At 37.5% G+C, this 27,410-nt stretch overlaps 1 protein-coding gene and 1 long non-coding RNA gene across 9 annotated transcripts; one reads left to right on the top strand and one right to left on the bottom strand.

Moving 5' to 3' along the window:
* The first annotated feature begins 438 nt into the window (after positions 1-438).
* On the top strand, positions 439-26,482 carry STAU1 (staufen double-stranded RNA binding protein 1). Of its 8 annotated transcripts, none has more exons than XM_057401753.1 (16): positions 439-565; positions 5,221-5,497; positions 6,320-6,444; positions 8,374-8,530; positions 10,168-10,306; positions 11,035-11,200; positions 16,682-16,780; positions 18,133-18,345; positions 18,917-19,060; positions 19,889-20,035; positions 20,827-20,899; positions 21,395-21,714; positions 22,435-22,557; positions 23,921-24,006; positions 24,109-24,156; positions 24,655-26,482. In XM_057401753.1, the coding sequence occupies exons 2-16, from the start codon at positions 5,305-5,307 to the stop codon at positions 24,740-24,742; spliced, it is 2,121 nt and encodes a 706-aa protein (XP_057257736.1). In that variant the 5' UTR covers positions 439-565; positions 5,221-5,304; the 3' UTR covers positions 24,743-26,482. The 8 variants fall into 8 exon arrangements, with proteins under 8 accessions (XP_057257736.1, XP_057257735.1, XP_057257740.1 ...); XM_057401752.1 differs by having other exon boundaries at positions 18,115-18,345; XM_057401757.1 differs by lacking the exon at positions 16,682-16,780.
* On the bottom strand, positions 9,811-16,196 carry LOC130595213 (uncharacterized). Its single transcript, XR_008971254.1, has 3 exons — positions 15,843-16,196; positions 15,299-15,571; positions 9,811-9,870 (listed from the first exon to the last, which is right to left on the bottom strand). It is a non-coding gene; the product is annotated as an uncharacterized LOC130595213 (long non-coding RNA).
* Positions 26,483-27,410: the final 928 nt, after the last annotated feature.

Genomic DNA, 27,410 nt, shown 5'->3' with positions numbered 1-27,410 from the left:
CTGGAAATGTAGCCAGAAGGTAGAATTTGTATCAGGTTTTTGCAGTTAATAGCTGCCAGAGTTTCTCCGGTTGGTGGCTTGCTTTTGGTTTGGCTGCGTGAATTAAGGTCTGGGTCTGATTTCAGTTGCTGATCTCTAGGGCTGTTAGGAAGAGGTTTAACTTCAGCACAACTGGAAGCCTTACTACAGAAAGGAAATTGGCCAGCGACTCTTACAGTCCTGCAAAGAGCCCTATGTGAGATTGCACTGCTTGTGTAAGAAAAATCACTTGGGTTTGAGGGGAAAAAGCAAGGAAAGATGATTCTTAGATCAGGTTGGAATTTCTGCTTGGAAAAAAACAGTTTCTTTGAGCGGTCTGTCAGTAAGAGTTTAATGGTCAGACAAATTCTTGTCATCCAAATGGATGAGGCAAACTGCATGTAGTGGTGAGACATTGATACAGAAGATCTTTTTTGTAGCTTTAGGAAGCAAAATGCTAACTCTCTGTTTTTCCTTTTAGGCAATCTACATCATAAATATCCTATCAGAACTAAATCCAAATCTGCACTCTCTGGATCTCCTAAAGGTACAGGAAACTTACTTAAAACATTAAAGTTTCTTACCTTTCATTTGCATCGTATTAAATAAACCACGAGTTGTGGTAAAACATGATTATCCACAGGAAGTGTCTGGTTTTTGTTTGATCCTCTGGCTTCTATCTGCAACACCTTTGAGAACTATAACACAAAGAAGCCCCAAGAGAACTTTTATCTGACAATGCTAGATTCTTGCTTTTATGGAGGAAGATTTTACTTTTGGCTGAGTGGACGCAGGCAATGTTCACATCTCTGTGCATTTCTTTGCTTGCCTTTTGGTTACCTTAATGACTTCCGAACTTTGCATTTTAATGTATTCAACATTTCTGGGAATGTTCCAGGCAGTGCTGTGCCAGAAGAAAATAGAAATCTAAAAACTGGAGTGGGGAACAGTGCTCTGTCGTCTGAAAATCCATCTCTGAGGTTGTTACCGTCCATAGGTCATTGAGTTGTTTGATGTAGTCATTACCATCATGAGGATAATGCTCTAGTGCAACGCTGTCTCAGTAAAATTTAAAGTATTAACATCTGAGTTAGCAAAACATAAGTGTGGAAGGGTGGGAAAGGAGCAGGTTATGTGATTAGTTGCTGGCAAAGATGCTGTGAGTAGAACATTTGTTTGTTCACCTATCTTTCAATGTTTGTGAGTGGTTTTAAGTTCCAACCATTCTTTGTGTGTTGTATAGGGGTCACTTACCTGTACTATTGTTTGTCTTGTTAAATTTGAATTGACTAACCCCAATTACATGGAAAAATCACCTGAAGTTCTGGCATCTCTATTTCTGTATCCACTGAAACAGCCTTTAGAAGTTGATAGTCTCAGCTTTCTAGATAATGGTACTTTTTTCTTGGATAGTTAGGATTTTGTAAGCCTGTTATAGGGTAGAAGGCATGTTACTTTAGAAAAGCATTGTAAACCCAAAATAGAATCCTCAAATGACCTATAATTAAATGTGCAACGATGGACTATTCTTGTGTCCTAGTGAAATACTTCACACGAGTCAACTACAGCATTGTAAACTTCACAGGTAGCTGAAAAAATACAGACATCATTCCTGTTTGTTTTGTCAGCCTGTTCTTTGAAGATGCTTGTTAAAGTATGAGCTGAGTGTTTTAAAAAAGCAAACATATATTTGTGCATATAAACTTGCAAGGTATAATCTTTTAAGTTACTGTGTAGTGTGTAAAATACTCAGAAATTTGTAAAGTGGAATCTCAGCAATTCACAAGATGCTTTTAATGCCTACTCTGTTTTGGTTCCTCCTGAATTTAGTCTAACGAACTCTGAAGTAGTTCTGAATTGCTGATGACTTGCAGGATGTAGATTCGACTTTTGATATGAATATAAAACATGTGAGATCCGTGAAGGAGAGAGAAACATAATGATGATGTAGCAGCAATTTATGTAGAAATGATACAGCAGTTTATGAAGAAACAAGCATTATATTTGCTTAGGTTAAAAATGATACCTTTGTTGGGAAAGTTTTATTTTCGTTGCATCGGCTCTTTCCCTGACAATAACTTTCTCTTCAGCTGTGCATGGCCAAGTTCTCAGCTACTTGAATGTCTTGGGGATAAAACCTGGACAGCAATGTGTTCTACAGGTTTCAGATTAACATTTCAAGTAAAGATGTAGCTTACCAATTCCCTACAATTTCCTTTTGGTTAGGCATTGCAGCTTATCTTTCCTCCGCCTTTAGAAACAGTCATGGAAAGGAGCACTCCCAAGATCTTGAGTGCATGTTTTCTTTCTTGATAAATTAATGGCTCCAGAGGCCACATTACAAATACAGCAATTTTGGTTATGAAATCATGGTTACATTTATAGTTGCAAAGCATTCTGCAAAGAAACATGGGTGGGATTGTTACTGCCTTACAGATGCATACAGTGAGCTGAGCTTGAACTCTTCATACTTGGTTCCTTGTCAGGCTGAAAGTCTTTTGGATTCCCGGAAGATACATGAGGGCTGAACTCTTTAGTTTGAGGAAGGGCTGTGGAGGGCACATGGTGGATTCCAGTGAGGTGTACTTCAAACACTTTCCTAGGTCTGTCCTTGTCTGTTTAGCTGTGACCAAGCAGCCAGACTGCTGAAGAAGCAGGTGATTGGTTTGTGTGTTGAGAATAAGCAGGTTACGAGCTATGGATGTTTCTGTAGCAGTGTTTTTTGGTCTGCTTGTCTAATGTGCACTGCTGAAGTCTGTTTGAAATGGGATCAATTTCCAAAACCTTATTGTTTCAAGCACTCGGATGTGACCTCAAGTCTCCACAGATTTTTGTGACTAATAGCTGACTTGTCTGTCCTGAGTATTATTCTAACCAGAGGTGTTTAAAGAAAAGCTTTTCCAGGCTGAACACTGATGGCTGTAACTCTTGATGGAGAGAAAGCTGGGTAGAGAGGGGTCTGAGCTGTACTGCTGAGGTTCCATAGTGCTCTGCTGTAAATACGGAAAGTGAACTAATAATATCCTTGTCAGTGGCTTCCCTTCTGGGGGGAGAAAATTTACCAGGGATTGGTATGTTGTTCTCTGCATTGTAAGACTAGAAAACCAATTTAATGTATTCATTGTGGAGCAGAAATTCCATGTTCTGTAAAACCAGGTTATGGCAAGTAAATGAAGGATAATGCCTTGCTTTAACAGCAGAGTTCTGGCTGGCAGAGTCTTCACAAAAGGATTTCAGGCTTCCTTTCCAGCCTGACCTGAAAGATCCTGAAGTTACTGACTTCAAAATAAAACCTTTTGGTGTCATCTTCTCAAAACGTTTGGGTTCGAAACTGTTTAACTTCAATTACTGTGAAGGGCTTTGCAGTTCAGCACAAAAGGGAAATTAGCTTTTTTTATTGCATGGGAAGACTTTATAGTCTTTTCTAGGCAATTATTATTGTTGTATTATGTTTGGAATTTTTCAGCATTTCTAGTGATGCTCCTGGGAATGAAACGTGGGGATTATAAAATTATTACCCTGGAGTCTTATTCTACATCCTTCTCATCTTTGTCTTAACACTTCTTGGAGTTCCTTTAGATTGACTCCCTAATACCATTTTCACAGTTACAGTGCACCCAACGTGTAATTTCTGCAAATTTAGTAGTCAAATATAGGATAGGATTTGTTTTGAGTATAATCTACATACAGGTCTTCTGAACTAACGAGATCTGAACTGATTTTGTGCTCTAGCACAGAGTTACCCAACCAGTAGTAAGATAAGCCTGACATGTTCATGATGGTTTTTTCAAAGAAAAAATATTCTAAATGGTAGATCTCTTGGTGTATCCATTGTTTCCCTCTGGCTTCTTTCTTCTTAACACATAAATACATTGATCTTCGTATCCATGAATGTTTTAGCCTAGGTTCTCCTCTTAGGTTTGTTTTGTCAGTAACTAGCTAAAAGCTTCTCTCTGACTCATTGCTGCTCCTCTTACATTTGGAAGTCCATTCACAGGTTCAGAATTTGAAGCTTACAGAGCACTAGTGGAGTTGTGTTGCTACTAATAGCTCCCTGGTGGTATCTGGAGCAGTGATTTCTGCTTCCCATCTATAAATTATGAGAGAACAAACCTTTGTTTGCAGCCCCAATAAAACCTGTCAGTGACCAGTGTGTGTGTGTGCACAAGGGGGTGTGTTTGTGTGTGAAATGTACTTACTTGGCTGTAAAATTTATTTTTAATAAATACATGGATACGTGGATCGTAAGCGGATATGGGCAGCTGAGCTCTGGCAGCCTTCAGAACAGCAACCTGTTAGAGTATATTTAGGTATAACTGTGTGAGCGTGAAGATACTGTTGCATCCATGTGGAAGAGAAATCCAACACTAATTTGTTGGTGGAGGAAGGACCTATCCCAGTACTTCACATTGACTGGTGCAAGTTCATCACTTGGAGGTGTTTTTCCTTAAATGAACATAGATGCCTATGAGCAAATCCAACTCTTGCTTGTGGTGTTGAGGCCAAATAAATCTAAATTGATGCTTGAACTGTTACTGAGACATGTTCTGGCTTAAATAGAAGTAACCTTCAAGCACACATGTAGCTTCTAAAACTTAGGAACTCTTGCACCTTCACTTTTCCCAGTCATAGGTACTCATTTTCTGCTGGGTACCACTTGTGCTCCCCACAAAAATGGCTGGGCATTCTTCTTGGTCATCCTGGGGTAAAAAGTACACAATTATAATAAAGGGTTCATGCTCCAAATTATTGTTTTGTAAAGACTGCATTTACTGCTTGTCCTTCGAAATCAAAATCTTTAACTTCAAATGGTAGATTGCCTAAAATGTAATCTGTTCATGAAAGTTGTTCTTTGTTTAGTATATAAGCTGTGGCTATCAGTTTAAGTACCTGGATTTGTGTTGTAAGTGGATTCAATGATAGGGGAAACAGATGGGTAGTTTTCTTAAATGAACAAGCATAAACAAAGGTTCTGTACTACTTTTGTAAATGAAAGAAATGTGAAACTTAAATGATAGGGTGTATAGATTGAATATGCTATTAAAACTGGATGCATGACTTACTGCATACAAAATGGAAAGTGGATGCTTGATTGAACACTTCTGCCCCTTTTTGCTGATGGAAGAAATAATTTCAATAGATTGATAGTTAGAGAATGCTGAATATTTAGTATAATTTTTTTTCTTCATGTTTGCATTTTAGGTCAGCAATTTGGCTTCATCACACTGAGTTTGCCTGCATTCAAAGCTGTTTCCCTACAGTAATTTGCTCTGGTTGGAAGTGAACATGTCTCAAGTTCAAATTCAGAATCCTTCTGCTGCCCTTGCAGGGAACCAAATATTGAATAAAACCCCATCTCTTTCACAGCCTTTGAGTATTCCTTCTACTACTAGTTCTTTGCCCTCTGAAAATGCAGGTAGACCTATCCAAAACTCTGCTTTACCCTCTGCGTCAGTTACGTCCACCAATGCAGCTGCAGGTAAGATTGAGTGTCTGTTAATTAAGTTTCAGTATTCTTCGTGTTCATAGTTTGGCATGATACATTCTTGGGGTCCTCCATCTACAAATACTTTAATATTTATCCAAATGCAGTAGCTTGTAATGCTTTCTCCATATTGAATGAAGTCTTTTTGAGACAGATAGAAACATACTCTTCCATGGAGTACTAATAATCAGCTGAAATGTTTGTAATAGTAAATAATATTTAACATTGTAAAACTGAATTTTTTAAAACATTGCTATTCAGCTTTTCTACAAGTGGCTTGTTTTAAATGTAAAAGAAGTGTTACTTGAAATAGTTTGTTTAGTTCTATCACCTTTAGTTCTTTTATGACCAGTGTAATGAAAAATGTATTGTGCTAATAAAATCTAATAGAGCAAGTAAAAGGTAATAAATAAATAAAAAAATAATAGGGGAAAACAGAAGGAAAAAGAAAGAAATGAGTGCACTTTCTGAAATTACTCAAAGTAAGGATACTTAGAAGGTTTGTTTCTTGAAATCTTCTACATAAGATGCAAGCTAAATGCGGGAGTCTTCTAACCGCAGCCTTCTTGCTTGCATTGAAACATTACATTTAAAGATGCTGTCTTTTAGACACATGATTTGCTTGGAAATCCCAGAGTTCAGTAGATGGCTCCCAGATTGCCTAACAGCAAAGCTGTCTATTCCAGCAGATCTTTTCTGAGAAGTGGTGTATTGCAGACAACTAAATTTTAAGCCAATGCGATTTTTTATTATTAAAAAAGTGTAGTAGAGTTCCTAGCTACCTGCTCATTCATCTAATTTTATGTAATCTTTCAGCTCCTTCAAACATGGCAAACCCCAAAGAGAAAACCCCAATGTGTCTTGTGAATGAGTTAGCCCGTTTCAACAAGATTCAGCCTGAGTATAAGCTTTTGAGTGAGCAAGGTCCAGCTCATTCTAAGGTAAATAGTCATAGAAGTTTCTTACTGCTGTTGTTTGTGCTCTTTCAGTTTCATAAGTGGAGAAGGGAAGTATATGTTTTTGGTGCAAGATAATACAGAATAATAGAGAGGAATAGGAAGCTCACCAAAGTATTGATGGTAGGGAAGTGTGAAGCTGGTAGACGTGTACTAAAAGTTTGTTTCTCAAAGTACATAGAGGTTGAATTTACCTGTTACTTAAAGCTACTTAGCTTTTTTGAAGAGTTGTTTATGTTAGCTGCATTATGCAATGCCTGGCTTTTGTTTAATAAATCCAGGTTTGTCCTTTGCACTCTTTACTAAAAAAAAAAATGTATTAAATATGGATGATGTTTTACAATCATTTTCTAGTACGATGTTTAGCTTTTGTTTTGCATCTGGCCTGTTATGCAAATTTTCTGTGTTATTCCCGTGGTGCATTTTAATGGTTTGATATTAATCCCACCAATCTTTAAAAGATTAAAATAGTTTATTAGTCCAAATTATCTTGTGAGATGCAGGAAGTTCTAGGGCAGTTGTGTTTCTTTAGGAAAAAGGCTATATAAGGAATTGTGCTTACTACGTACATTTGTCTATGTAGCTGGCAAGGTACAAATCTGTATTTGTTGGTATGTCTGGATTAACTTTTAGTATTTAAGAGTTGTTCTCTCTTGTGCACATCATAACTGAATGTTGCTTTGCTGTTGCTCTGTTTTGAATAAAAAAGTTGTAAATAAACTGAACCTTTCTATCCTAATTGCCCAATATTTGGGAAACAAGGATCTTAGTATATATTCTTTACTGCCCGAAGTACAGGATGATTGAACAGAATGTTCAAGAACATTCACCTGTTCTGGAACAGTTACTTTAGCAAAATAATCTTTAGTTCTTGCAAGAATGCCAAGGTTAGATCAGCACGTGCTGTTCATTCCATATCATGGTGTATCTTTTACAGTGTGTAAAAAATCTTGGTTATATACAATTCCTCTGGTGTTCTGCTCATATGTAGAGAGAGTTTGTCAGGAATACAGCAAATATACAAGCAGTTTGTGTTAGTTTAAAGAACACTGAGGGAAGTGAGTTTTAGCATTACTAACCTTTATGTGACATTGTCTCTTTAAGGTGTTATCTGGAACAGTGGTTGTTGTATGTTAGATTCCAGTAACTTGGAGTTTAATAATATTAAGAACTAAAATGTGTAATGTCAATGTCAATGTGCAAAGGAGACAAGGTTTGCATTTAGAAAAAATATTGGTATAACATTCAGAGCAGCTGTCCGTTTGTGTTTTCATTCTGATTGAAATTAAACTTCATTTAATTACCAAGGAGACTTTGGCTTGCTGTTGTCTGATTAATTTGTGAAAATTTAGGGCAATAGATATTCTTCCTTACCCCACATACTTAAAAAGTGCCGCAGAGCTTTGCTTGGTAATCAGATAGGCTTGTGCTCACCTGTGGGCATGTAGGAGCTTTTATGCTGCAGTGGGAAGGTATCTTTTCTCAAGCTCCTGAAAAATATAGTGGAAAAAAAACAAACCCAAAACACATTATTAAAGCAAGAATCGAGTTATGTGGAATACAAAAGTCTGAATTTCAAGGCTGCTGTTCAGAGTAATGCTGGCATGCCAGCTGCCCACATAGCTGTTACCTCTATGCACACAGTGTCTTTTGTTTCTTAGCCTGTATGATCTCATGCAGGATGCAGGATGGTTGCAAGCTACAACTATTGTGAAATTCTTAGAATCGGGAAAATCCTATTCATGTCCAAGGTGCTTAAAGTCTGGAGACAACATAGTAGTTGAGGAAAGCTTTGATTACCATATTCTTAATTTTTGCATCACTCAAAGACTCATTGTTTTGTGTAAGAGGGTCTAGTAAGTTATGTGAATTCCAAAGCAGTTCATAATAAACCTCATGTTTTCTATTTCTGAGGTGTTTACGGTGCAGCTGACCCTTGGGGACCAGCACTGGGAAGCTGAAGGAACTAGTATTAAAAAAGCGCAACATGCGGCAGCTGCCAAAGCTTTGGAAGGGACAAAATTCCCTAAGCCTACAGCTCGTCCATCTCGGAGTGAAGGCAAGAATCCAGGTATGTGCCACAACAAACTGATTTGAAAGAAAGTGCACAGAATAAACCTTTCTGGTTTTGATATATGTGTATATATATATATATATATATATATATATATATATATAGGACTTGCATAAGGATGATTAAACCCAGCAATTCTGCGTATTGAACAGTGGCAGTCATCAAGTTTTCCTGATTTAATCTTTGATAGTTGTAGGCAACATGATAAAAATCATCATATTAACAAATTAAAGTCATAGGGGTTTTCCATCAAGTCATTCAGGCTTGAAGAACCCACTGCTTAGCTTACTGTTTTGTATTGTAACACTTGGTGAAACCCTGGAAAAGATGTTTATCCTCATCTTAAAAAACCCTAAACCCTAAGTACAAACAAACCAACCAGCCACACATGACAGATTTGGTTACAGCAAGGAATAATCTTTCGCACAGGCAGAAGAATGTGTTTAGTGATTCTGATATGATCATTTAAGAGCAAACCCAATACAAACCAACCAACCCAGCAAAACCCCAACCTCTTAAATTTGTGTTGAGGGATTGGATCAGATTGGAATTTGCTTCATTTATACCTCTTTAAAGAGGCATAGATGTTGATTTGTATAAGGGCATTTAAATTGTAGTTTACTGTGTTGAGGGAACTTCTTAGTTTACTGAGATTGCTTTCAAGATATATTTAAAATGTAAAATTTAGTATGAACTAGCTTCACATCTCAGCTGTACATGAGATCGTTTTGGATTTACTCATAGTGACTTGAATTCAAAGCTGTTGGGGTAGTATTAGCATGTTCAGCAAAGGTTCAAACCTTTAATCTAGGTTAAAGGTTTGTGTTGTGTTCTGATATTACCTGAATTCTTTCTTTAGAAACACTTTATACAGTCAACAGTGAAAATATTAGAAGTTAGCAATTACTAATTTTGTCTGTGAATCTGTTCCATAATTTCATTTTTGTTTGGCAACTGCCCTACAACAGAGCACTGTTATACTTGAGGACACACAGATTTTTGATCCAGTGAGGCCTGTGATAGAAAAAAATGACCATTTACATGACTGTTCTTTCTCAAATGAGAATAGCCAGGGAGTCAATTCTTCATCCACATGATATCTGCGTTGAGAGAAATGTTTCTAGCCCTCGGTGGCAATATACCTTCCATTTGAATAGGCCAGTTGCAATTTAAAAGTGAAGAGTCATAAACCCCCTTCTTAGGTCATAAAGTACAAAGAGAAACATTTCATCATTCTCAGTAAACAACAGACACAGAAGGTATGTAGCGTGTCTGTCAATTTAAACATATTTGGGGGGAAGGAAGTTTCTGTTCTGCAGACCATGTTGTTAGATACCCTCTAAAACCAAATTAATTGGTAGCTTCACAACTTTAAAGCAAAACAAATGAAAAAGCCTCCAGCAAATTCACTTTTCTGTATCAGTATTTATCACAACTAATACCAGTCTGCTAATTTAATATGCATCAAATAGACTTTTTTCTTTGTGTTCATTAGCATTTCTATTCAGAATTCATTAAGATACTCCATGTGGCAAAACTTGAGCTTATTTTTCCCTGCTTTGAGACAGCATAAGAGTTTAGATTGTTTCAGTTCCTGTGACAGCTGTATCAACTCTATATTCCTTTTTATTTAGACAGCGTAACCCCCACAGTGGAGTTAAATGCACTTTGCATGAAACTGGGAAAGAAACCTATGTACAAACCCATTGATCCTTACACAGGGATGAGATCCACTTACAACTATACTATGAGAGGTGGTACTTATCCTCCACGGTATGTATTGCTTAAGTTTTTGGGTCTGCAGTCTCATTTCCACTCATCATCTGAGTGCTTCGATGCTATCATCTCAAAATTAGCTAAAAATAGAATGGCCCTTAAGGGGATATTCAGCTTGAAACACAGCCATCTTATGAGGCCAAAGGTTTTGATAAGTACACCCTATTAATATCTGTAATTTGTCTTATTTAAGTTGTTTTTTTTTCTTTGAGAGTAGGGCAAGAGGAGGAAAAAGAGAACTGAACCAAAGAGCAAAGCTTTTTTGACAGCATTCGGATATAGCCAGCTTCATGAAATAGCTAAATATTAGCTAAATATTTATTGTGTTTCCTTTCTGTGGAAAAGCAAAAGTGAAGGAATCAGTTTTATGCTATTTCTAAAGCTATTTAAAAGAAAGCTTCTGTTTAAAGACTTTTATATGGGCATAGGAATTGAGAATTCCAAACTCACTGGCCTGCCAAACCTATAAAAGCGTGGTTACATTGTCTTTCTCTGTTCTAGTTGGTTAAACAATTATAAAACAAGAAATGTTGATATTCTGTTTCAGAAATCTCTCCCTAAAGTTTTTTTTTATAGATTTTAAATCAGAATCTGACTTTTTAATACTTGGGCTTCAGTGCTGAGTCATGGTTACTGATATCTGAGAGATTCATCCACATATAACTTATGTTTCTGTTTACTTTGTAGGCCAAACTCTGTGCTTATTTAAATCCCTCTCTTTGCAGGTACTTTTACCCATTTCCTGTTGGGCCCTTACTTTATCAAGTTGAGCTTTCAATTGGAGGGCAGCAGTTTCACGGGAAAGGAAGAACAAGACAAGCTGCTAAACATGACGCAGCTGCTAAAGCACTGAAAGTTCTGCAGAATGAGCCCTTGCCTGAGAAACCAGAGGTGGGAATTAATCTTAGTGTTGTAAGCATAAACTTCTCAGATAAACTGAGATACTGTTGTAGGGGTTTTTTCCTTAATAAGAAGAAAAGGACAGTTGTGAAATTTAGTTCTGCTTAGTAATGTTGACCTACTTGTGACAATAGAAACAGTTTGATTTAAAAACATAAATTTTGATGAAACTAAGGTTTTTCTAAATGAATTTATGTTAATTATTTTGCTGTTATTTTTTTCTACAGTAATGCTATAGACCTCTGTCAGATATGTTAGTGCTCTGTCAGAGCACTGGAAGCATAGATAGGAACTAATTTCTTATCAGGTGCAGATCACATACAACCTTCTGAAAAAGTATGTAAATGGGGTGCTTGTGTTCTAGTATGGGCAACCTAGAAATCGCGCATAGGTTTGCTTCCTGGGCAAAATTCCTGTGTGATTTTTTGAAAGAACCATGGAAATTCTAGAAGAGAGGGAATTTCATGGAAGTAATAACCTTGTTCACACATTTTAATATGAATATAAGAAACAAATTTTTGTCCCTCAGTATATTTATAGCTGTCCAGCACTTTCCTTCTGAGACCCTGCCACTAGGGGTTTTTCATGCTTTTTTGTTAGGTTGCTTTAGGCAGGTCTCATTGTGCACACACAAGTTACAGCTTCTTGGGCTGGCTGACTGTGTGCACCCCCTCCCTAGGTGTTGGCTGATTGCTACAAAGAGCGTATTTAGTCTTTCCTTTATGGGCTCATTATACCTGAATTATGAGGGCTTGATGTTAGAACTAAGAGCAAGAGCAAGAGACCCATTGATGTACTCCATGCTGGCATCTAGATCGTGTTGAGGAGGTGGGGGACATACAGTGCAAACCTAGAAGCAAGAGAGACTAGGACACTGCCAGAGAGGTGAGGAGGAAGTGGAGGTCAGACTGGTAACTTACAATCATGAGAACTTGCATAGATACAGAGTCTTGGCTGTGTGCTGAGAAAGAAGGAACATGAAGAATTAGGCAAGAAGGTAATAAAGGATCTCAGACTGGGAACAAAAAATACCTGGGAACTACTAGGAATGGTGGAGCAAGAGGATTTAGGAAATGTGTTGTAAAGCCAAGGGACACTGAGTTTAAAACTTCAAAGTGTATTTGTGGGAGGAAGTATTGCTCAGATAATTAAGCCAAAACACTGCATCTTATGGTTCAGGGGAGAGGCCTAGGAGGCATTGATGGTATTGCTTTGGGTAACAGAAAGCTCTCCTTGAGAAATGTAGATTATTGAATGATGGAGGATGCCAAGAGATTACAAATGCTACTGGGAGAAGAGAGTGATGCAGGGAGTAAAAGCTGAAAGAGTGGAGATGAGTTCTGCACTGATATCCAGAACTGGTAATAGGCAGAGTGTGGTCAAAGACAAGCTGGAAGGCTTCATGCAGAAGAGGTCAAACCTGAGGGTGACCCCCAAATTCTTGAGTATTGTCATTCTGTGCCAGTGATGCACAACATCATCTTTTTTGCACTCACCCTTGTAAAAGATACCATACCATCATCAGCCATTTTTTCATCTCGAGTAGCAAAGTTCCACATACTGGACCTAAGGAGTCCAACTGTGAGGAACATAATAGGATCACATGTGATCCTTTTGTTCACTTTTTTAGAAATGCTTCTGTACAAGTGACTTTCTGAATAGTGGTAGAGTTGTGTTTAAAGTTGAGTAATGTGAGGTCTTCAGAACAAACACTGCGATTGTCTTTGTGACCACGTATCCTTTTCTGTAAGATGTCTCCTTCAGTGTCAGGGGTGTAAAGCAGGAGGAAAAGGAAGAAAACCTATAGAGTCTCTCCTTTTTGTAAGGACATCATAAGGGAAATACTATTGTGAATGATGCAGGAGATTTGAAGAAGAGAGAATTACTTTATGAAGAAATCAGTTGCCAGCTCACTGGGAACTGAATGCTGTCTTGACCCTGCTATTTTGCTGAGCAATTCACTTACACTTTCATGAGAAACATGCATTTGTCATTTTACTTTTCTATTTGTTTGACTTGTCTACAAAAAGAACAGTAAGAACTGTAGCTATGCTTAAGGAGAGCAGTCCTTTGAACAGAGAGTACAGTCTGTACTGGGATAAATCAGGTCTTAAATGGCTTTCAAATATTGTAGTTTTAGAAATAACTGGGGGAATTGCTGATTTTGTAGCAGCATTTTGCACTAGAGAGGAGGATTCTACTACAGAGCGAGCACTGTTCATTCTTGCATTCAGTGAGGCAAGGTCCTTGAAGGATACAGGAGATGCTATTATAAGGGGTATCTACAGGGGAGGCAAAGTAGGATTTCAGAAGCAGACACAATCCTTGATGCTTCCTACCTGTCATTTGATATTTTCAATAATTTTCCTTTTAAATCTACTTATTTTTATGTATCCCATTTGTGTGTGTGAACAGAATATGCTTAAGCTTGAACTCTTGTATTTAGGGCAGTATTTTGTGCTTTTTATTTATTTTATTATTTTACAAATTTTTGTATTTACAAGATTTAACTCTTGGATTTTTAAAATAGAATATTCAGTGCTTAATAATGGTTGGACTCAATGATCTTAAAGGTCTTTTCCAACCTAAATGATTTTATGATTCTAAGAAGAAATCATTGAATAAAATTAGACTCTATGGTAATGTGACCTTTTCCCACACCTTCTGAGACTGCAAATCTAGAAGCAAGTGGCAGGAAAAAAATTAGTAATGTTAGCTCTCAACTGGACAAAGCTCTATCTGAACAACCCAATTGAATTTAAAAGTTTGCTCTGCTTTGAGTGGGAGGTTGTAAGAGACCTCCAACAGACCTTTCCAACCTCAATTAGTCTGACTGGAGTTAAGACACACTGACAAAGTTGCAGAACACGGTTACTTTGTGTAATCAAAGACAGAGATGATAAATCATCGATTTTGACACTTAGAAAACATAGAAAGCTATGCTTTCTAGTACAATTCTTAGACAGAAATTCTAACTTTTGCCTGAAAATACTAAAACTAGAATTGCTTCTATGTGTTTTGCCAACCTATTTGGTAAATTTCAGCTGCTCTTTATACCCATAACATGGAAGAAAGCAGCCACACTGACTGCTGTGTTGACATCAGTGTCGTTCTAATCAGAAACTCCAGTGGCTTTCATAATTTGCTTACAAGCAGTCTTTGAGGAAGTGCATGTTGAAGGTGTTCCTAGAAGGGCAAATTCCTCTTGAAGGAGTATATTACTTCTGCAGTTTGCTTGGGAGTTTTTGAATCTATCACTTTGTTTCCTTTGGGACTTCTTTTTTTTTTCACTTGTTAGAGATGGACTTGAACAATTTGATTAGAGCTGAGAGTGGTAAAAGCTTGTATTTGTGGTCTCGTTCCAATTTAGGCCTTGGTGAGTTTAGTGTATGCATACATGCAAACTACTTTGAAAGCAAACTTTATAGGTCATCTGCCTAGAGGTGTGCAGGGAAAGAGAAAGAGGGAGAGCATGTGTATATAGTTAGTTTTGATTTATAAAATAAACTGATCTGGAACTCAAGTAGAGACCTCCAAAGTAGAAGGGTCTACCAAAATAATTGGTAAAATAGCTAAGATCTCTTAAGTGTTATTTTGCGATTGATTTACTTCTTTTAGGTAGAGGTATTGAAGAAAAGTACCAGTGTTTTACACCGTGTGAACAGAACTAATATGTCAAGAACGCATACTGTGATACAGTAAAGCATCCCGTACTATTTATTTGTATTCTTTTGAAAAGATATTAAATGGGAAAAACCTAATCCCATAAAAGAAGTCCTCATCAGCTTTGCAAGGAAGAAACATGGCACTTGAAAAAATAGTATGTATCTGAAATTAGGAGGGGAAAAATACTTGTACTTAAAGTGATTGTGCTAATGTTTTGACAGTAAGGGTAGTGAGAGATTATTCCTAGAGGTGACAGTGGTAAACTTGCTGTAACACCTAGACCATAATAAGACCTTAGTAGTTCAAATATTTTTTTCTAGGTATATGATGCTATTCCTTTTGAACTTACCAACTGCATTTAAAATAGGCTTTAGAATATGATGCTCAAGACTTTTGACTCCTGTGTTCAGTCTTGGTTTTTACGTGCATTGTGCCTTCTGCTGAGGTATAGTATGGTTCCTCCAGTGTAGGTGTTGCCTCCTCGTTTCTCATGCAGTCACAGTGCACCTACCTTGCTCCCATGGGAGTGGTGCCATCGTGTGGTCTCAGTATTCAGGGACCCGAAGATCGCCCTAAGTACACCTCCACAGAGAGTTTGGAGACTGGATGTAGTAGTGGGATTAGAAGTATTAGATGTTATCTTTGTAAAAGGATGTTGGGCTATATGTGCTCTTCCGAAACGGTTGCATCTCGAACCTGAAATACAAGGTCAACCCATAAGTACGGTGTAGAACCTGATGGGACAGTGGGAGGAGTGAAAACCACAGATTGATTTTATTAATACTTCTGTCTGAGATGGGAAGAGGCTGCTTTAAGTGTTGGAAAAAAAAATTCCTTCATGTTTTAATCTAATTTGTCTGTAACAGACATTGGGGATGCTTGCTACCATCAAAACTAGTTTCAGTCAATGAGAGCTCTCTAGCCTATTTCTGCTGCTCCAATAAAATATTTAAATCATTTTTATTACCTGGTTGCATAACTAGTGTTGTGGCGTGATATAATTGGTGAAATTGTTGCTGTTCATCTTTATCATAATCTTTCCAATATCACTGCTTAGACACAGTCTGAAAATTCCTCTGTTGCTGTTACCACACCTCTTAGTTCATGTCCCAACATCAGTGAAAACATTTTTGGAATCACAATCAGAATTTTACCTGGAGATATGTAGAAGTGCCTGTAGGTAAGCTTCAGCTGGCAAGGCTGGCCTCCTAGCAAGTGTAAGTTTCAGAGATGTACACCATTTGATTTAAGGCAAGTTCCTGATAGTATGTTCTTTAAATGAGCAAAAAGTCTGTAGATGAAGCACTTGCAAGGGAACATGTTAAAGACAGAACTGTGCCAGGATCTAATTAGCCATCCTTCATTCACGTTGGTCCCATTCTCAGAATTCTTTTTTTTTTTCCTGCCCTTTCTCTTATCTGATACTGTCTTAGTGCTTTTGGTACAAATGTCCAATCAGTATATGAAAATTGCATTTCATAAAGGTACTTCCATCTGGAAATCAGTTCATTTAACACATCAGTTTGTTTTACTTAGAAATAGATTTTTATATTGGCCCATATGCCATTTGTTCTTTCCTGTAACGAGCACATGAAAATATGAAGGTTTGCTAGCTTTTACACATACACCTTGAATGAGCTTCCTAAGTTTCAGTTCCATAGTGTGTGTGCTGCATTTCTACACATTCACGTAAAATGGCAGTAAAGGTTAGACTACTTAAAATTTTGGAGAGCTCAGTAAACTGGTTGGATGGATAAAATTCAATTTAATAGGATCTTTATTTTAAATAGAGTATGCTTCTTTTAGGTTAACGGAAAAGAACCAGATGATGAAAATCTCAATAAATCTGAAATAAGCCAAGTTTTTGAGATTGCACTTAAAAGGAACTTGCCTGTGAATTTTGAGGTATGTTTACTTTACAAGCTCTAGATTTGTTTTTGTTAGAATATTAAGGGTACACATTAAGTTGAGTATCTTCTAGATAATCCAAACAACTGACTTTTAACATGTCTTGTTAGTTGTGAATACACTTTTACCTTTGACAGTCACACTGATTGTCTTGGGGTTTATATGGTAAAGTGAAGTAAAAAGAAAAACTCACCTGTTCACAAATTCATGCCCTAAAGCCATTCCATGAGTGAACAGCTTACGCTGTGGTTGTCTGTGCAATCTTTTTTCCAAGCTTTTTGAAAAATCAATATTCCAGTGAAGAAACAAAACAGCACTCCACATTAATGGTTATAACATTGAAGTGCAGAGTCAAGGCAAACAAGGATAGCTCACTCAAAAAGACATTTATGGAAGTATTTGCTTAATTAAGCACTGATATGGACTACACACAAGGTGCAGAATCTCACAAATAGGTTTCTTTTCTTGCCATGAGGTGACCTCATGTGCATCTTTCCTTTCCCTTTGGCCTGGCTGCTTGCTGCCTCTTTGCCCCTCCCTGATCATGGTAGTTATCTTAAATCAATAGCTTCCATAGGAGCATCTCTCTTTCACTAAAGTATTAATTTATCATGCTGCTTTCCTGAGCTGGCAGAGTAATATTTAAGTCAACTATCTGAATTATTATAGTAAGAAAATGCAATTGTGTGTAACTAAATTGCTTCTAAAACCATTCTATGAAATTTTACATGAAGCTTTCAATTATTGCAGATTAGCTTGAGCATCACTGGTAAAAACATACTGTCACACAAAGCCAGTTGTGGGTGGAAGTTCTTAATCGATTTTTACTTTTTGACTTTATAAGTATTTTGAAGTAGGATGTGTTGTTATGAATGGAGTTAAAAGACTAAATCTGTAGTAGGCATCTATCTCTTAGATGTCTCCAGAGTTGCTGGTTTCTGAACTAAAATGCTAGATCCTATAGAATTGCATCCTCTGTAATGTTCCATTACCACAAGATGGTATATTTAATGAGGTGATGTTAACTCTGTGAAAGTACGTGCTGATGAGATAGAAGTCACATCTTAATACTGAAGGAGTAAATCAGTAAATTAAATGAGATGGGTTAATGACTTACATGTAAATACTGTTTACTGCTTGCTGCATCTGATCTTTTTAAAGTATCTGTTTATTTGGGTGGGATTAGGTTATTAGAGTGCGTGTGATTTACATGTTTACTTTATGGATTGTATGAGAATCTAAAATGTCATTATCTGTAGTTCTTGAGAGAAGTTTGCTATAAACAATGTGCCCTACCATTTTTAATAAGTGTTTATCACGCTTTCACTCAGTTTTTCCCTCTGAAACAGGTGACCAAGGAAAGTGGTCCTCCCCATATGAAGAGCTTTGTAACCAAGGTGTCAGTTGGAGAGTTCATGGGTGAAGGTGAAGGAAAGAGCAAGAAGATTTCAAAGAAAAATGCTGCAATAGCGGTCCTAGAAGAACTGAAGAAATTGCCACCTCTTCCTACAGTTGAGAAAATGAAGCCACGAATCAAAAAGAAAACAAAATCAATAGTGAAGGTAAGAGACAAACAGGTTGGAAATCTGCCTGTTATAAATAATCAGCAGTTGAGAGGAGTTTCTGAGTTAATTATAAACACTCTTCAACTGCTCAGCGTTAATCAGCAGTCTGGTACTACAAATGAAATGATATTTTGCTCCCACTCTAAATAGGGTTATGACACCACCTTTACAACAGTTACCAGTAAATTCAGAATGGAAGACAAACCTTATAAAACAATGAGTGGCACATAAAAATCAAGCTCTGACTTTCAAGCCTTAGACATTAACAGTTTTGGGTTTTGCACCCTATTGCTTGTGCAAATTCTCCTGCAAGCCTGTCCTTTCCCATATAGCAGGATTCAAACTTGTAAAACTGTTACCAGTGGTAGGTTAAATGTGGTCAGCTGTAACAGCAGAGCCAAATAAATTGAGTGTTTCTCTTTGGCTGTGCCAGTGTTTCATTAAGCAACTGTTATTGCAGAGTTTTTATATTCTAGAGTTTAATGAATTTAGTGGCATGCTGCATTTTGTCTATTAAACCAAATATTCACAATTTTTTGGCTTATTTCCTAAACATTGTTCTACATAGCTGCAAACAAGTCCAGAATATGGTCAAGGAATGAATCCCATTAGCAGGCTTGCCCAGATACAGCAGGCCAAGAAAGAGAAGGAACCAGAGTACATGCTCATCACAGAACGTGGTCTTCCAAGGCGCAGGGAGTTTGTGATGCAGGTTTGTATGTTGATTTGAAAAATCTAGTTGCATGGCTGTGATGTCTTGTTTTTTTTTGCTTATAGAAATCAGGTTGTCACAATGATATACAAAGTTAACAGAATTATGGCCAAATTCCTGAAATTTATTAAGAAAATATCTAGTGGGCTACATTTGAGGAGGATAAAGGTTCAATAAAGATGATCTGAGTCATGTCTTTTAAAAAATGGCATAGGGCACCAGAAGTCTATGTTGTAACTGCCTAATGTTTTAATTAACAGGGGTATTAATATTCTGTGAAGAGATACTGAGCGCTTATATTTTTTAATATAGTATTTATTAACATGAACCTAGGTATCCCTCATTTCCTCCTTCTCCTGAGTTTTTGTTTTTGCTTTAGAGTGCATACTTTCTGCACATAGTACTGCAAATCCCAATAGCATAGCCGTGGTTTTAATACTGAGTATCTACTATGCTCTAATAATTAAGTGCATTTTCTGGACCTCTCGCCTATTCCAGCCAAGACAGTTTCTTTCTTTCCATTACGTTAGTAAATCTTCTAAACCTCTAACTTCAGCTTGGAAAATCTGTATCTGCTGTGTTACCAGTTTCGAGCCTTTAAGCTATTGCCAAGGTGATATGATGAAATATAGCAGTTTGTGTGACCCCTGTTTGGGGTTTTGTGCTTGGAGGCCAATGATCATTGACAGTAAATGACAACTTGCTTAGAAAAAATGATCACTTGAACTGTTTTGTGACTCATGGAGTGCTTGAGACACAGACCGCTAATAAGTGAATCCTTACACTACTGTTTAAGAATCTATTTGTTTCTTCTTCCTCTTTGCCTAGGTGAAAGTTGGGGTACACACAGCTGAAGGAATGGGCACAAACAAAAAAGTTGCTAAACGCAATGCAGCTGAAAACATGTTGGAACTTTTAGGTTTCAAAATCCCTCAACCTCAGCCTCCAAAGCCAGCATTAAAGACAGAAGAGAAGGTAAGAGTCTTTAAGAATCAACTGCTGTTTAATACTACAGCAAAAGCTGAATTGAAACAACAGCAAGGCAGCAACAGTGTTGTAAATTCATGTCTCCTCCTCTAGCCAGGAAGCAATTGTATTGAGGTGACTGTTCTTTAGAGTAGTGTGTTTTGGATACATTAAGGATTTGATTTTGCAAGTAAATCAAGGCTAAATTAATGTATTTCTTCTTTATAGAATGGCTCAGAATCTGTGATAATTGATATATTGGCCTGAGAAATCTGCAGACATGTAGGTTATAGGACTTTTTGGTAGCAATAGGTTTTATATAGGCTCAGCAGAAATTGCAGTTGAAACCAGTTTGTTACAGGTCTCTTCCTTTGGTGGGCCTCTAAAGGGGGAAGAGCCTTATGTGAATCTGTTGATTCAGCAGATCTTACCAGGGAGTTAAAATAGCAACTCTGGGTTTAGTTATATCCTTTTCATGTATATGCTCATTTGTGTCCAGTATGTTGTCCTCAGCAACTCCAGTAACTCGTGTGAGTTTAACTGGTTTTATTATGGTATCTAGTTCTCAGTATCCGTTCTTAATACCACTTCACTGTTCTGTAGATAGTTTTTGTCAGTCAGTGAGAATCACTGAACTTGTCTCTTCTTAGCTGTGTAATAATTGAGGCTTTTTAGTAGATTTTTCAGTAAAATTCTGACTACTCAGATCATCTACATCTTAAAAACTTTAAAACCTGGGGCAGAGGGATAAAGTTTTAGAGGCATATTGTGTGTTTAGCTTTTTTCTTTTTATTTTAAAGACACCAGTGAAGAAACCAGGTGATGGAAGAAAAGTAACCTTCTTTGAGCCAGGCTCTGAAGAGACTTCAACTAGTAAGTAACCTAACTGAAAGAAGCGCAGCCCTGTTGGGGGGTGGGGGTGTGTGTGTAAGATATGGTTCTCAGTCCCTTCAGTAGTGTCACGCGGCAATAAGCAGAGGTGTACAAGAATTAATGTTCAGGACTGAGCTTGGTTCTGATCCAGGGACCAGTCTCGTTCAACCAACGGTAGGAGTTAAGTGGGGGAAATTTCTGTGTAGGGAAAAAGGTAAGGGGAGGAGGTGAGATCAGCTTCTGGCTCAGAAAAGTGTTTGGCAGAAGCTGGAGTTGAATTATTTATTCAATAAGCAAACTCTGTCTTGATGCTGAATCTCTGACCCACCAAAGGCAAATCAAGCTCACTAAGTCTGTTAGTGTTTCAAAAGTAATCAGAAACACATTGTTTTTTTCAGAAGTGGCTTTTGATGCTTTATCTTTGCCCTTGTGTGCCTGCAGAAGGCCTCGCAGAACTGTCTAGCATATGGTTAGTGTGTACCTCTCTTGTCTCAGGTAATAAAGAAGATGAGTTTAGGATGCCTTATCTCAGCCATCAGCAGCTTCCTGCTGGAATTCTTCCCATGGTCCCTGAGGTCGCACAAGCTGTAGGAGCCAATCAAGGACACCACACCAAAGAGTTCAACAGGGCAGCCCCAAATCCTGCCAAGGCCACAGTAACAGCCATGATTGCTAGAGAGCTGTTGTATGGTGGCACTTCTCCTACTGCTGAGACCATACTAAAGAACAACAACTCATCAGGCCACGTACCCCACGGACCACTTACTCGGCCCTCTGAGCAGCTGGACTATCTTTCTAATGTTCAAGGAATCCAGGTAAGTGCTTGGCTTTGCAAGATTTCTTCCAAAGCTACCCAAATTGGTCCAACCTGTTGCTTGTTCTAAAGCTTTTTAGTTCTGCTGGTGGCTGACATATTCTGAAGGCTGCCTGTTAAGCTGAAATTCATATAAATGATTTATTTATGAAATGTACTGAATTTTACAGCTTTTTTATGTAGTTTTCAAATGTGCATTTCCTCAGCCTTAATTCAGTGCTATTCTGAAGTCTTGGAAGAATAAAACCAAAACTAGTATTTTGTGATTGTCATGATGTAGGAACAACATAGTATGAACTTGAACGTGGCTGATCTGAAATCAGGTTTGTTTTGAACAATCCTTCTTACATTAACATTTGCTGTAAGCAGTACATTTTCTTCTGTTTGGTCCCTTTAATCAGAATTGCATATAAGTTCCTATATTGATATGTTAAAGGAGCTCAGTGGATTAAAAAGTGTGGGAAGGAAACCTTTAAATGGCTCTAATAAGAAAAAAGGTGCCAGTAACAATTATTATTAAGTAGCCACTTCTAATCAGGCTTGCAGAGCTCTCATGATTACTAAAAAAACATTGCAGGTGAAGACAAACTTCAAAGTTTAGGCTGGCAGAATGATTAGAAGTACGGTTCAGCTTCATATATGGGTAATAATCTGTAGCAGTTGTGATATATTTTCTGTACATGGTTAACTTAAAAGAGCTAAATCCTTCTCTTTTCTTCAGGTTGAATATAAAGACTTTCCAAAAAATAACAAGAATGAGTTTGTATCTCTTATAAACTGTTCCTCTCAGCCACCACTGATCAGCCATGGGATTGGAAAGGATGTAGAGTCTTGCCACGATATGGTATGATGAATATTGCTGAAATGCTTTTTCTTTGCCCTTCAGTGTGAACTGAGGGATGCAGCAGATAGACTAAGGTTTCATATTACTGCTGCACAGCAGTGAATTAAACGCTGTACAATTCCCTGGCTAATTTTTGTCTAATATTTCACAGGTTGCTGAAACAACTGATTAACAGTATCTGAATTGAATCTCTGATTAACAGTATCTGAATTGAATCTAAATAACCTTTGAAATGCTTAACACATGCTCACAATTTTTATCTACTAAAATTGCATTTTCTTTATCTTGATATTATTTGCATGAGCACATGTTAAAGAAAACATATGGAAAGGAATCTTTAAGATACAAGAGCTTATCAGATTTTCTGTGACAGAATGGGCTGATATTTCACTGGGCACTGTAACACCCGGGTTCACATTACCAGACTTTCTGAAAGAATCCAAAATGGAAGAAATGCAGTTCCCCATTAGATAGCAGGAGATGCTCTACATCTGTTAAGCCTCCTTTGTAACGGTAGCAGGTTCTTTTATTTCCATACCCAGGGGTGCCCTGACTACTGACTGTGGACTAAACAGTTTCCAATATGTAAATGCATAGGAGAACCTGGGTTTGCTGACTTTATACTAAAACCATTTGCAGCCATTTTCTAATAGCTATAATTTGGTACAGATTTCTTTGATCTTTGTCACTTAATGTTGACATTTTCCCACCCATCTCTACATCAGACTGTAAAGAGCTCCTGAAAGTGTGAGAACTGCCTTTGTTCAGACACTCAGCATTTTGCTAATGCCCATGCCATAATGCATCAGGCGTATTCTGAAAAGGGAAACCTGAAAATGATCAGAAAAAAGGTGACAAAACTTTTCAGTTCTCAGAGGAGGTGACTTACTTTTGCAGTAGGCACATCACATTGACTCTGTTTCAAAGTCCCATGTGCCCTATCAGTTTTGTAGTTTTGATTCTCGTGTAACTTCTTCTGCAAAGAACTTTTTGATTCTGTGTATTTTAATGTCCTTTATCTTAAGCTCTGTACAGTTTTTGAGCCATTACTAAGTTAGCATCTTTTTCCTTGATATTAATAGTACTTAATTTATGATGTTAATAGTAATTATGTATAAGTAATAGTAATTAATTTTCCCCATTGCTAAAACAAACACAAAGGAATGCCCTAGCCGCAGCACCATTTGATTGTTTAATGTAGCCAGATGAAACTACACCATTGCATTTTTGTCCAGCGTAATTACGCATCTTAGGAAATACATTACTAAAATCAGTGTATTTACTTTAAGTGAGCCCTGGTCCTTTCACTGTGTTAACAGAAGGGGCTCAGGTTGCATTACTGAGTGCTCTCTCTTTTCTTTAGGCTGCACTGAATATTTTAAAATTGCTGTCTGAGTTGGACCAACAAACCACAGAGATGCCAAGAACGGGAAATGGACCAATGTCTGTGTGAGTGTGACCCATTGACTTTCCCTTGCATTAACAGAAGCCTCTAACCCCGTGATGTTCTAGAAACAAATAAAATGTGAGGGTTCTTTTTTCCTTTGACAGAAAAGTTAAAATGCCAAAGCCTGTTACCTTCTTCAGAAGGATCAGAGGGTAGGTTTTGTGATCAAGCTTGTTGTTTTTTACCTGTCAAATGCAAATTACTAAGCAGGAGCAAGTGGTTAAAATGTGATGGCTGTGACAGAGCAATTCTGACTGTGATGCCTCTGCTTCAACTATTCATTTACATGTATTTGTAAACAGTGCGACTCCTCAGTGTGTTTAAGTGATACAGCTGCTCTTTCTAGAAATCTGTACACAACATATAAACAATCTATAGTAGGTTTCACAGCTTGTTTTCAGCAGACACGTGGAGGGGTTGCAAATTACTCCCTTTGACCATGGGGAAAGAAAAAGCTTAACCTCCCATTTAGATAACAAACTTTCAAATTAAGTGGAATTAACAAAGTGCTGATTGATTACAAATGGAGGGAAGTTACCTGGAAACAAATTGTGAGATGCCTCTCAAATTCTTTGTATATGATTTAGAAGCACCTTATTCATGGCAATAGTGTTTTATCTCCTAAGTAACAGGTGTTTTCTCATTTCTAGATGTGTGAAACAAGAAATGGAAAGTGATCCTCTTCTCAAACCGGCTAACTCAAACACTTTGGGACAAACACTGGACAGCACTGCCTAAAAATGGCTTTTGACTGGACCCAAACCTGAAAGCACCAGAGAAAATCAAATGCTTCCTATTAATGTAACCTGTTTTAGAGTGCTACAGTCCTCACAACCTACTGTAGTGTCTAAATCATAACCGTTGCTTTTTCTTCAAACAGTGATAAATTTTTAGTTTCATTATGTTGTTTTGATTGAAATGACACTATAAATTTTTCATTTAAAAGTTTCTTAATTGTATCTAGAACAATAGCACAGTTTAGAAACTTTGTCTTCTGAGACTGACATGTTATCTGTGAACTAACTTGGGAAGATCATATCCATGTATGTGGTTATTTTGTTTTTATTGAAATAGCGAAGTTTCACTGGAAACAAATTGTGTGCCCACCATTTTAAAAAGTCCAGGATTTTCGCATTTAGCTTAATTATTCAACGGTTGAATGAATTAAAACACATTAGGAATTTTAAACTTTGATCATTTTTGGTTAATTTCTAGTTTTCTTGAGTGGGGGGGGGGGTCGGGGAACCTGAATGCAACGTGACTTTAAATGATCTCTGATCTGTGTTTTAAGGATTGTGTGTATAGATGGCGCACAGCTCACTGCATTACAGGATATGATCTCAGTGTAGTGCATATAAAACCGCAGATTGATTTTCCTTGAGTGCTTTATACTGTTTAATTACATCTCCATGTAGGGCTGAAAAAAATTACCTATGTTTATATATAAACTGTGTTGCTTTTGATGTTGTGTTATTGCGCACCGAACTGTGCGCAATAAAGTTTTTGCATATGGTCCAGGTAAAGCACGATAGCCTTGCAAGTTAAGTACTGCTTCAGTTCATTGTTTACGCTGGAATTTTTTCTCCCCATGGAATGTAAGTAAAACGTAGTGTTTGTCACCAATAAATGGTAATACTAAATTTTTTTTTTGGTTAATTTATTCTTGTATGCCACTACAGGGGCTGCTTTTTTATAGGATTTGTAATGCTTGTGATATAGTACGGGCAGTATTGTAAAGCTATGGAGTAACTGTATAATGGGTATCAATTACATATAAATAACTACTATTTAGTAATGTGGAGGATGTGAAAACCTGGCAAGGTCAAGGAAATTCAAAAGTAACGTGGGTACGTTTTGTTACTTGTGCCACAGTGTGTTAGTGCAACTGTATTAATGGAAGCTTAAACTAAAGTTACGATTATGACAAGAAACCTGGCACAACAGGTTGGTATGATTTCAAAGTTTAAGTCTCTACTTTTAAGTTTCCTTGTTTGCTTGTAATTTGAGTCACAACCTTGCCTTGCACCTAGTAATTTTTGGAGGGTAGTACTTTCAAAACAGAACTTTCCCTCTAGCAACAGAAACCGGCACCATAGACTTGACACATGACAGAGTATCATTTGGATGTGAACTAGGTTCCCTGTGTGCTTAACTGGTAACATACAGCAGCACCTGTAAACACCTGTCTGCAGTGGGTGTGGTACTGCCTGTCACAGAAGGCAGTTACTGCACATGCTGTGTCTCAATGCTGAATGTCTCTGCTATTTTATTTGCATTATTGAAAGCAGTTGGGCCACATTAACTGCATACCAAATTTTATTGAATCAGGTTGGTTTTGATCATTATAAGCAGAAAAAGACTCAACATTGTAAAGGTTTTGGGTTCTTTGGTTTTGTTTCATTTTGGTTTTTTCCTTTTTTACATTTGTAGAACTAAAATGCTGTACATTTAAAAATTAAAAGAAACTTGCTAGGCTGAGGCTTTGTATTGCAAATTCTTACAACTTACCAAACTATTTACCAAAATAATTTATACTGGAAAACAGGTACCACATGGATAGCAATGTAAATGGTCTCCTTACCTTTACCTGCTGCTACTTAAGTTTCCTCTCTGAATGGAACTTGAGCCTATTCTTCTGACTGTTTTGCAGCACTCATTTCTTGAGAATGCTGTTTCATATGATCCTGAATTAAGGTACTTTGCTCTGTAGATCCCTCTGTTTCAATACTCTTACATGCATCTGTCATCTTAGAGGTGCTTCATCAGAGAATATTCTTTTGTCATAGGCCTTGTAACCACAGCTGCATTATGGAAGACTTAAGGTCACTGTGTGGATTCTAGGTAAGCCGAAGGGAGTTCTAGATAAAATGTGTTATTTCTACAGCATCACAGCCACTTTCTTTTTCTGTTGTCTGCTTTGTGCTTGATGCAGCAAAGGCTAGGAAGATTATGGTACAATATGTAATCCCCTGAAGGCTTTATATGACACTTTACTTCAACAGATACCAAAATGTTCTACAAAGAATACAAATACGAGAAACCTGAGGTGAAGGTGCAGTTCTCTGACTGCAGCAGTCCAGCCAGCTAGCAGCGATTCCTGAGGAGGCAGGTCACTGAGGGATGGAAGATGTGATGTGGCAGAATGAGACACTGAATTTCACTGCATTTCAGTCTTGTTCATAGAATCACAGAATGGTTTGGGCTGGATAGGACCTTAAGATCATCTAGTTCCAGCCCCCTTGCCATGTGCAGGGATGCCTCACACTAGACCACGTCACTCAAGGCTCTGTCCAGCCTGGCCTTAAACACTGCCAGGGATTGAGCATTTACCACTTATTTGGGCAACCCATTCCAGTGCCTCACCACTCTCACAGTTAAAGAACTTCCTTATATATAACTTGAAAGG

The sequence above is a fragment of the Pezoporus wallicus genome, unplaced genomic scaffold (genome assembly GCF_028554395.1).
Source record: "Pezoporus wallicus isolate ANWC-B61680 ecotype Strahan unplaced genomic scaffold, APGP_CSIRO_Pwel_v1 contig_9238, whole genome shotgun sequence".
NCBI lineage: Eukaryota > Metazoa > Chordata > Aves > Psittaciformes > Psittacidae > Pezoporus > Pezoporus wallicus.
Note: the sequence above shows the minus strand (reverse complement) of the source record. Positions and strands in the feature narration are given on the sequence as shown.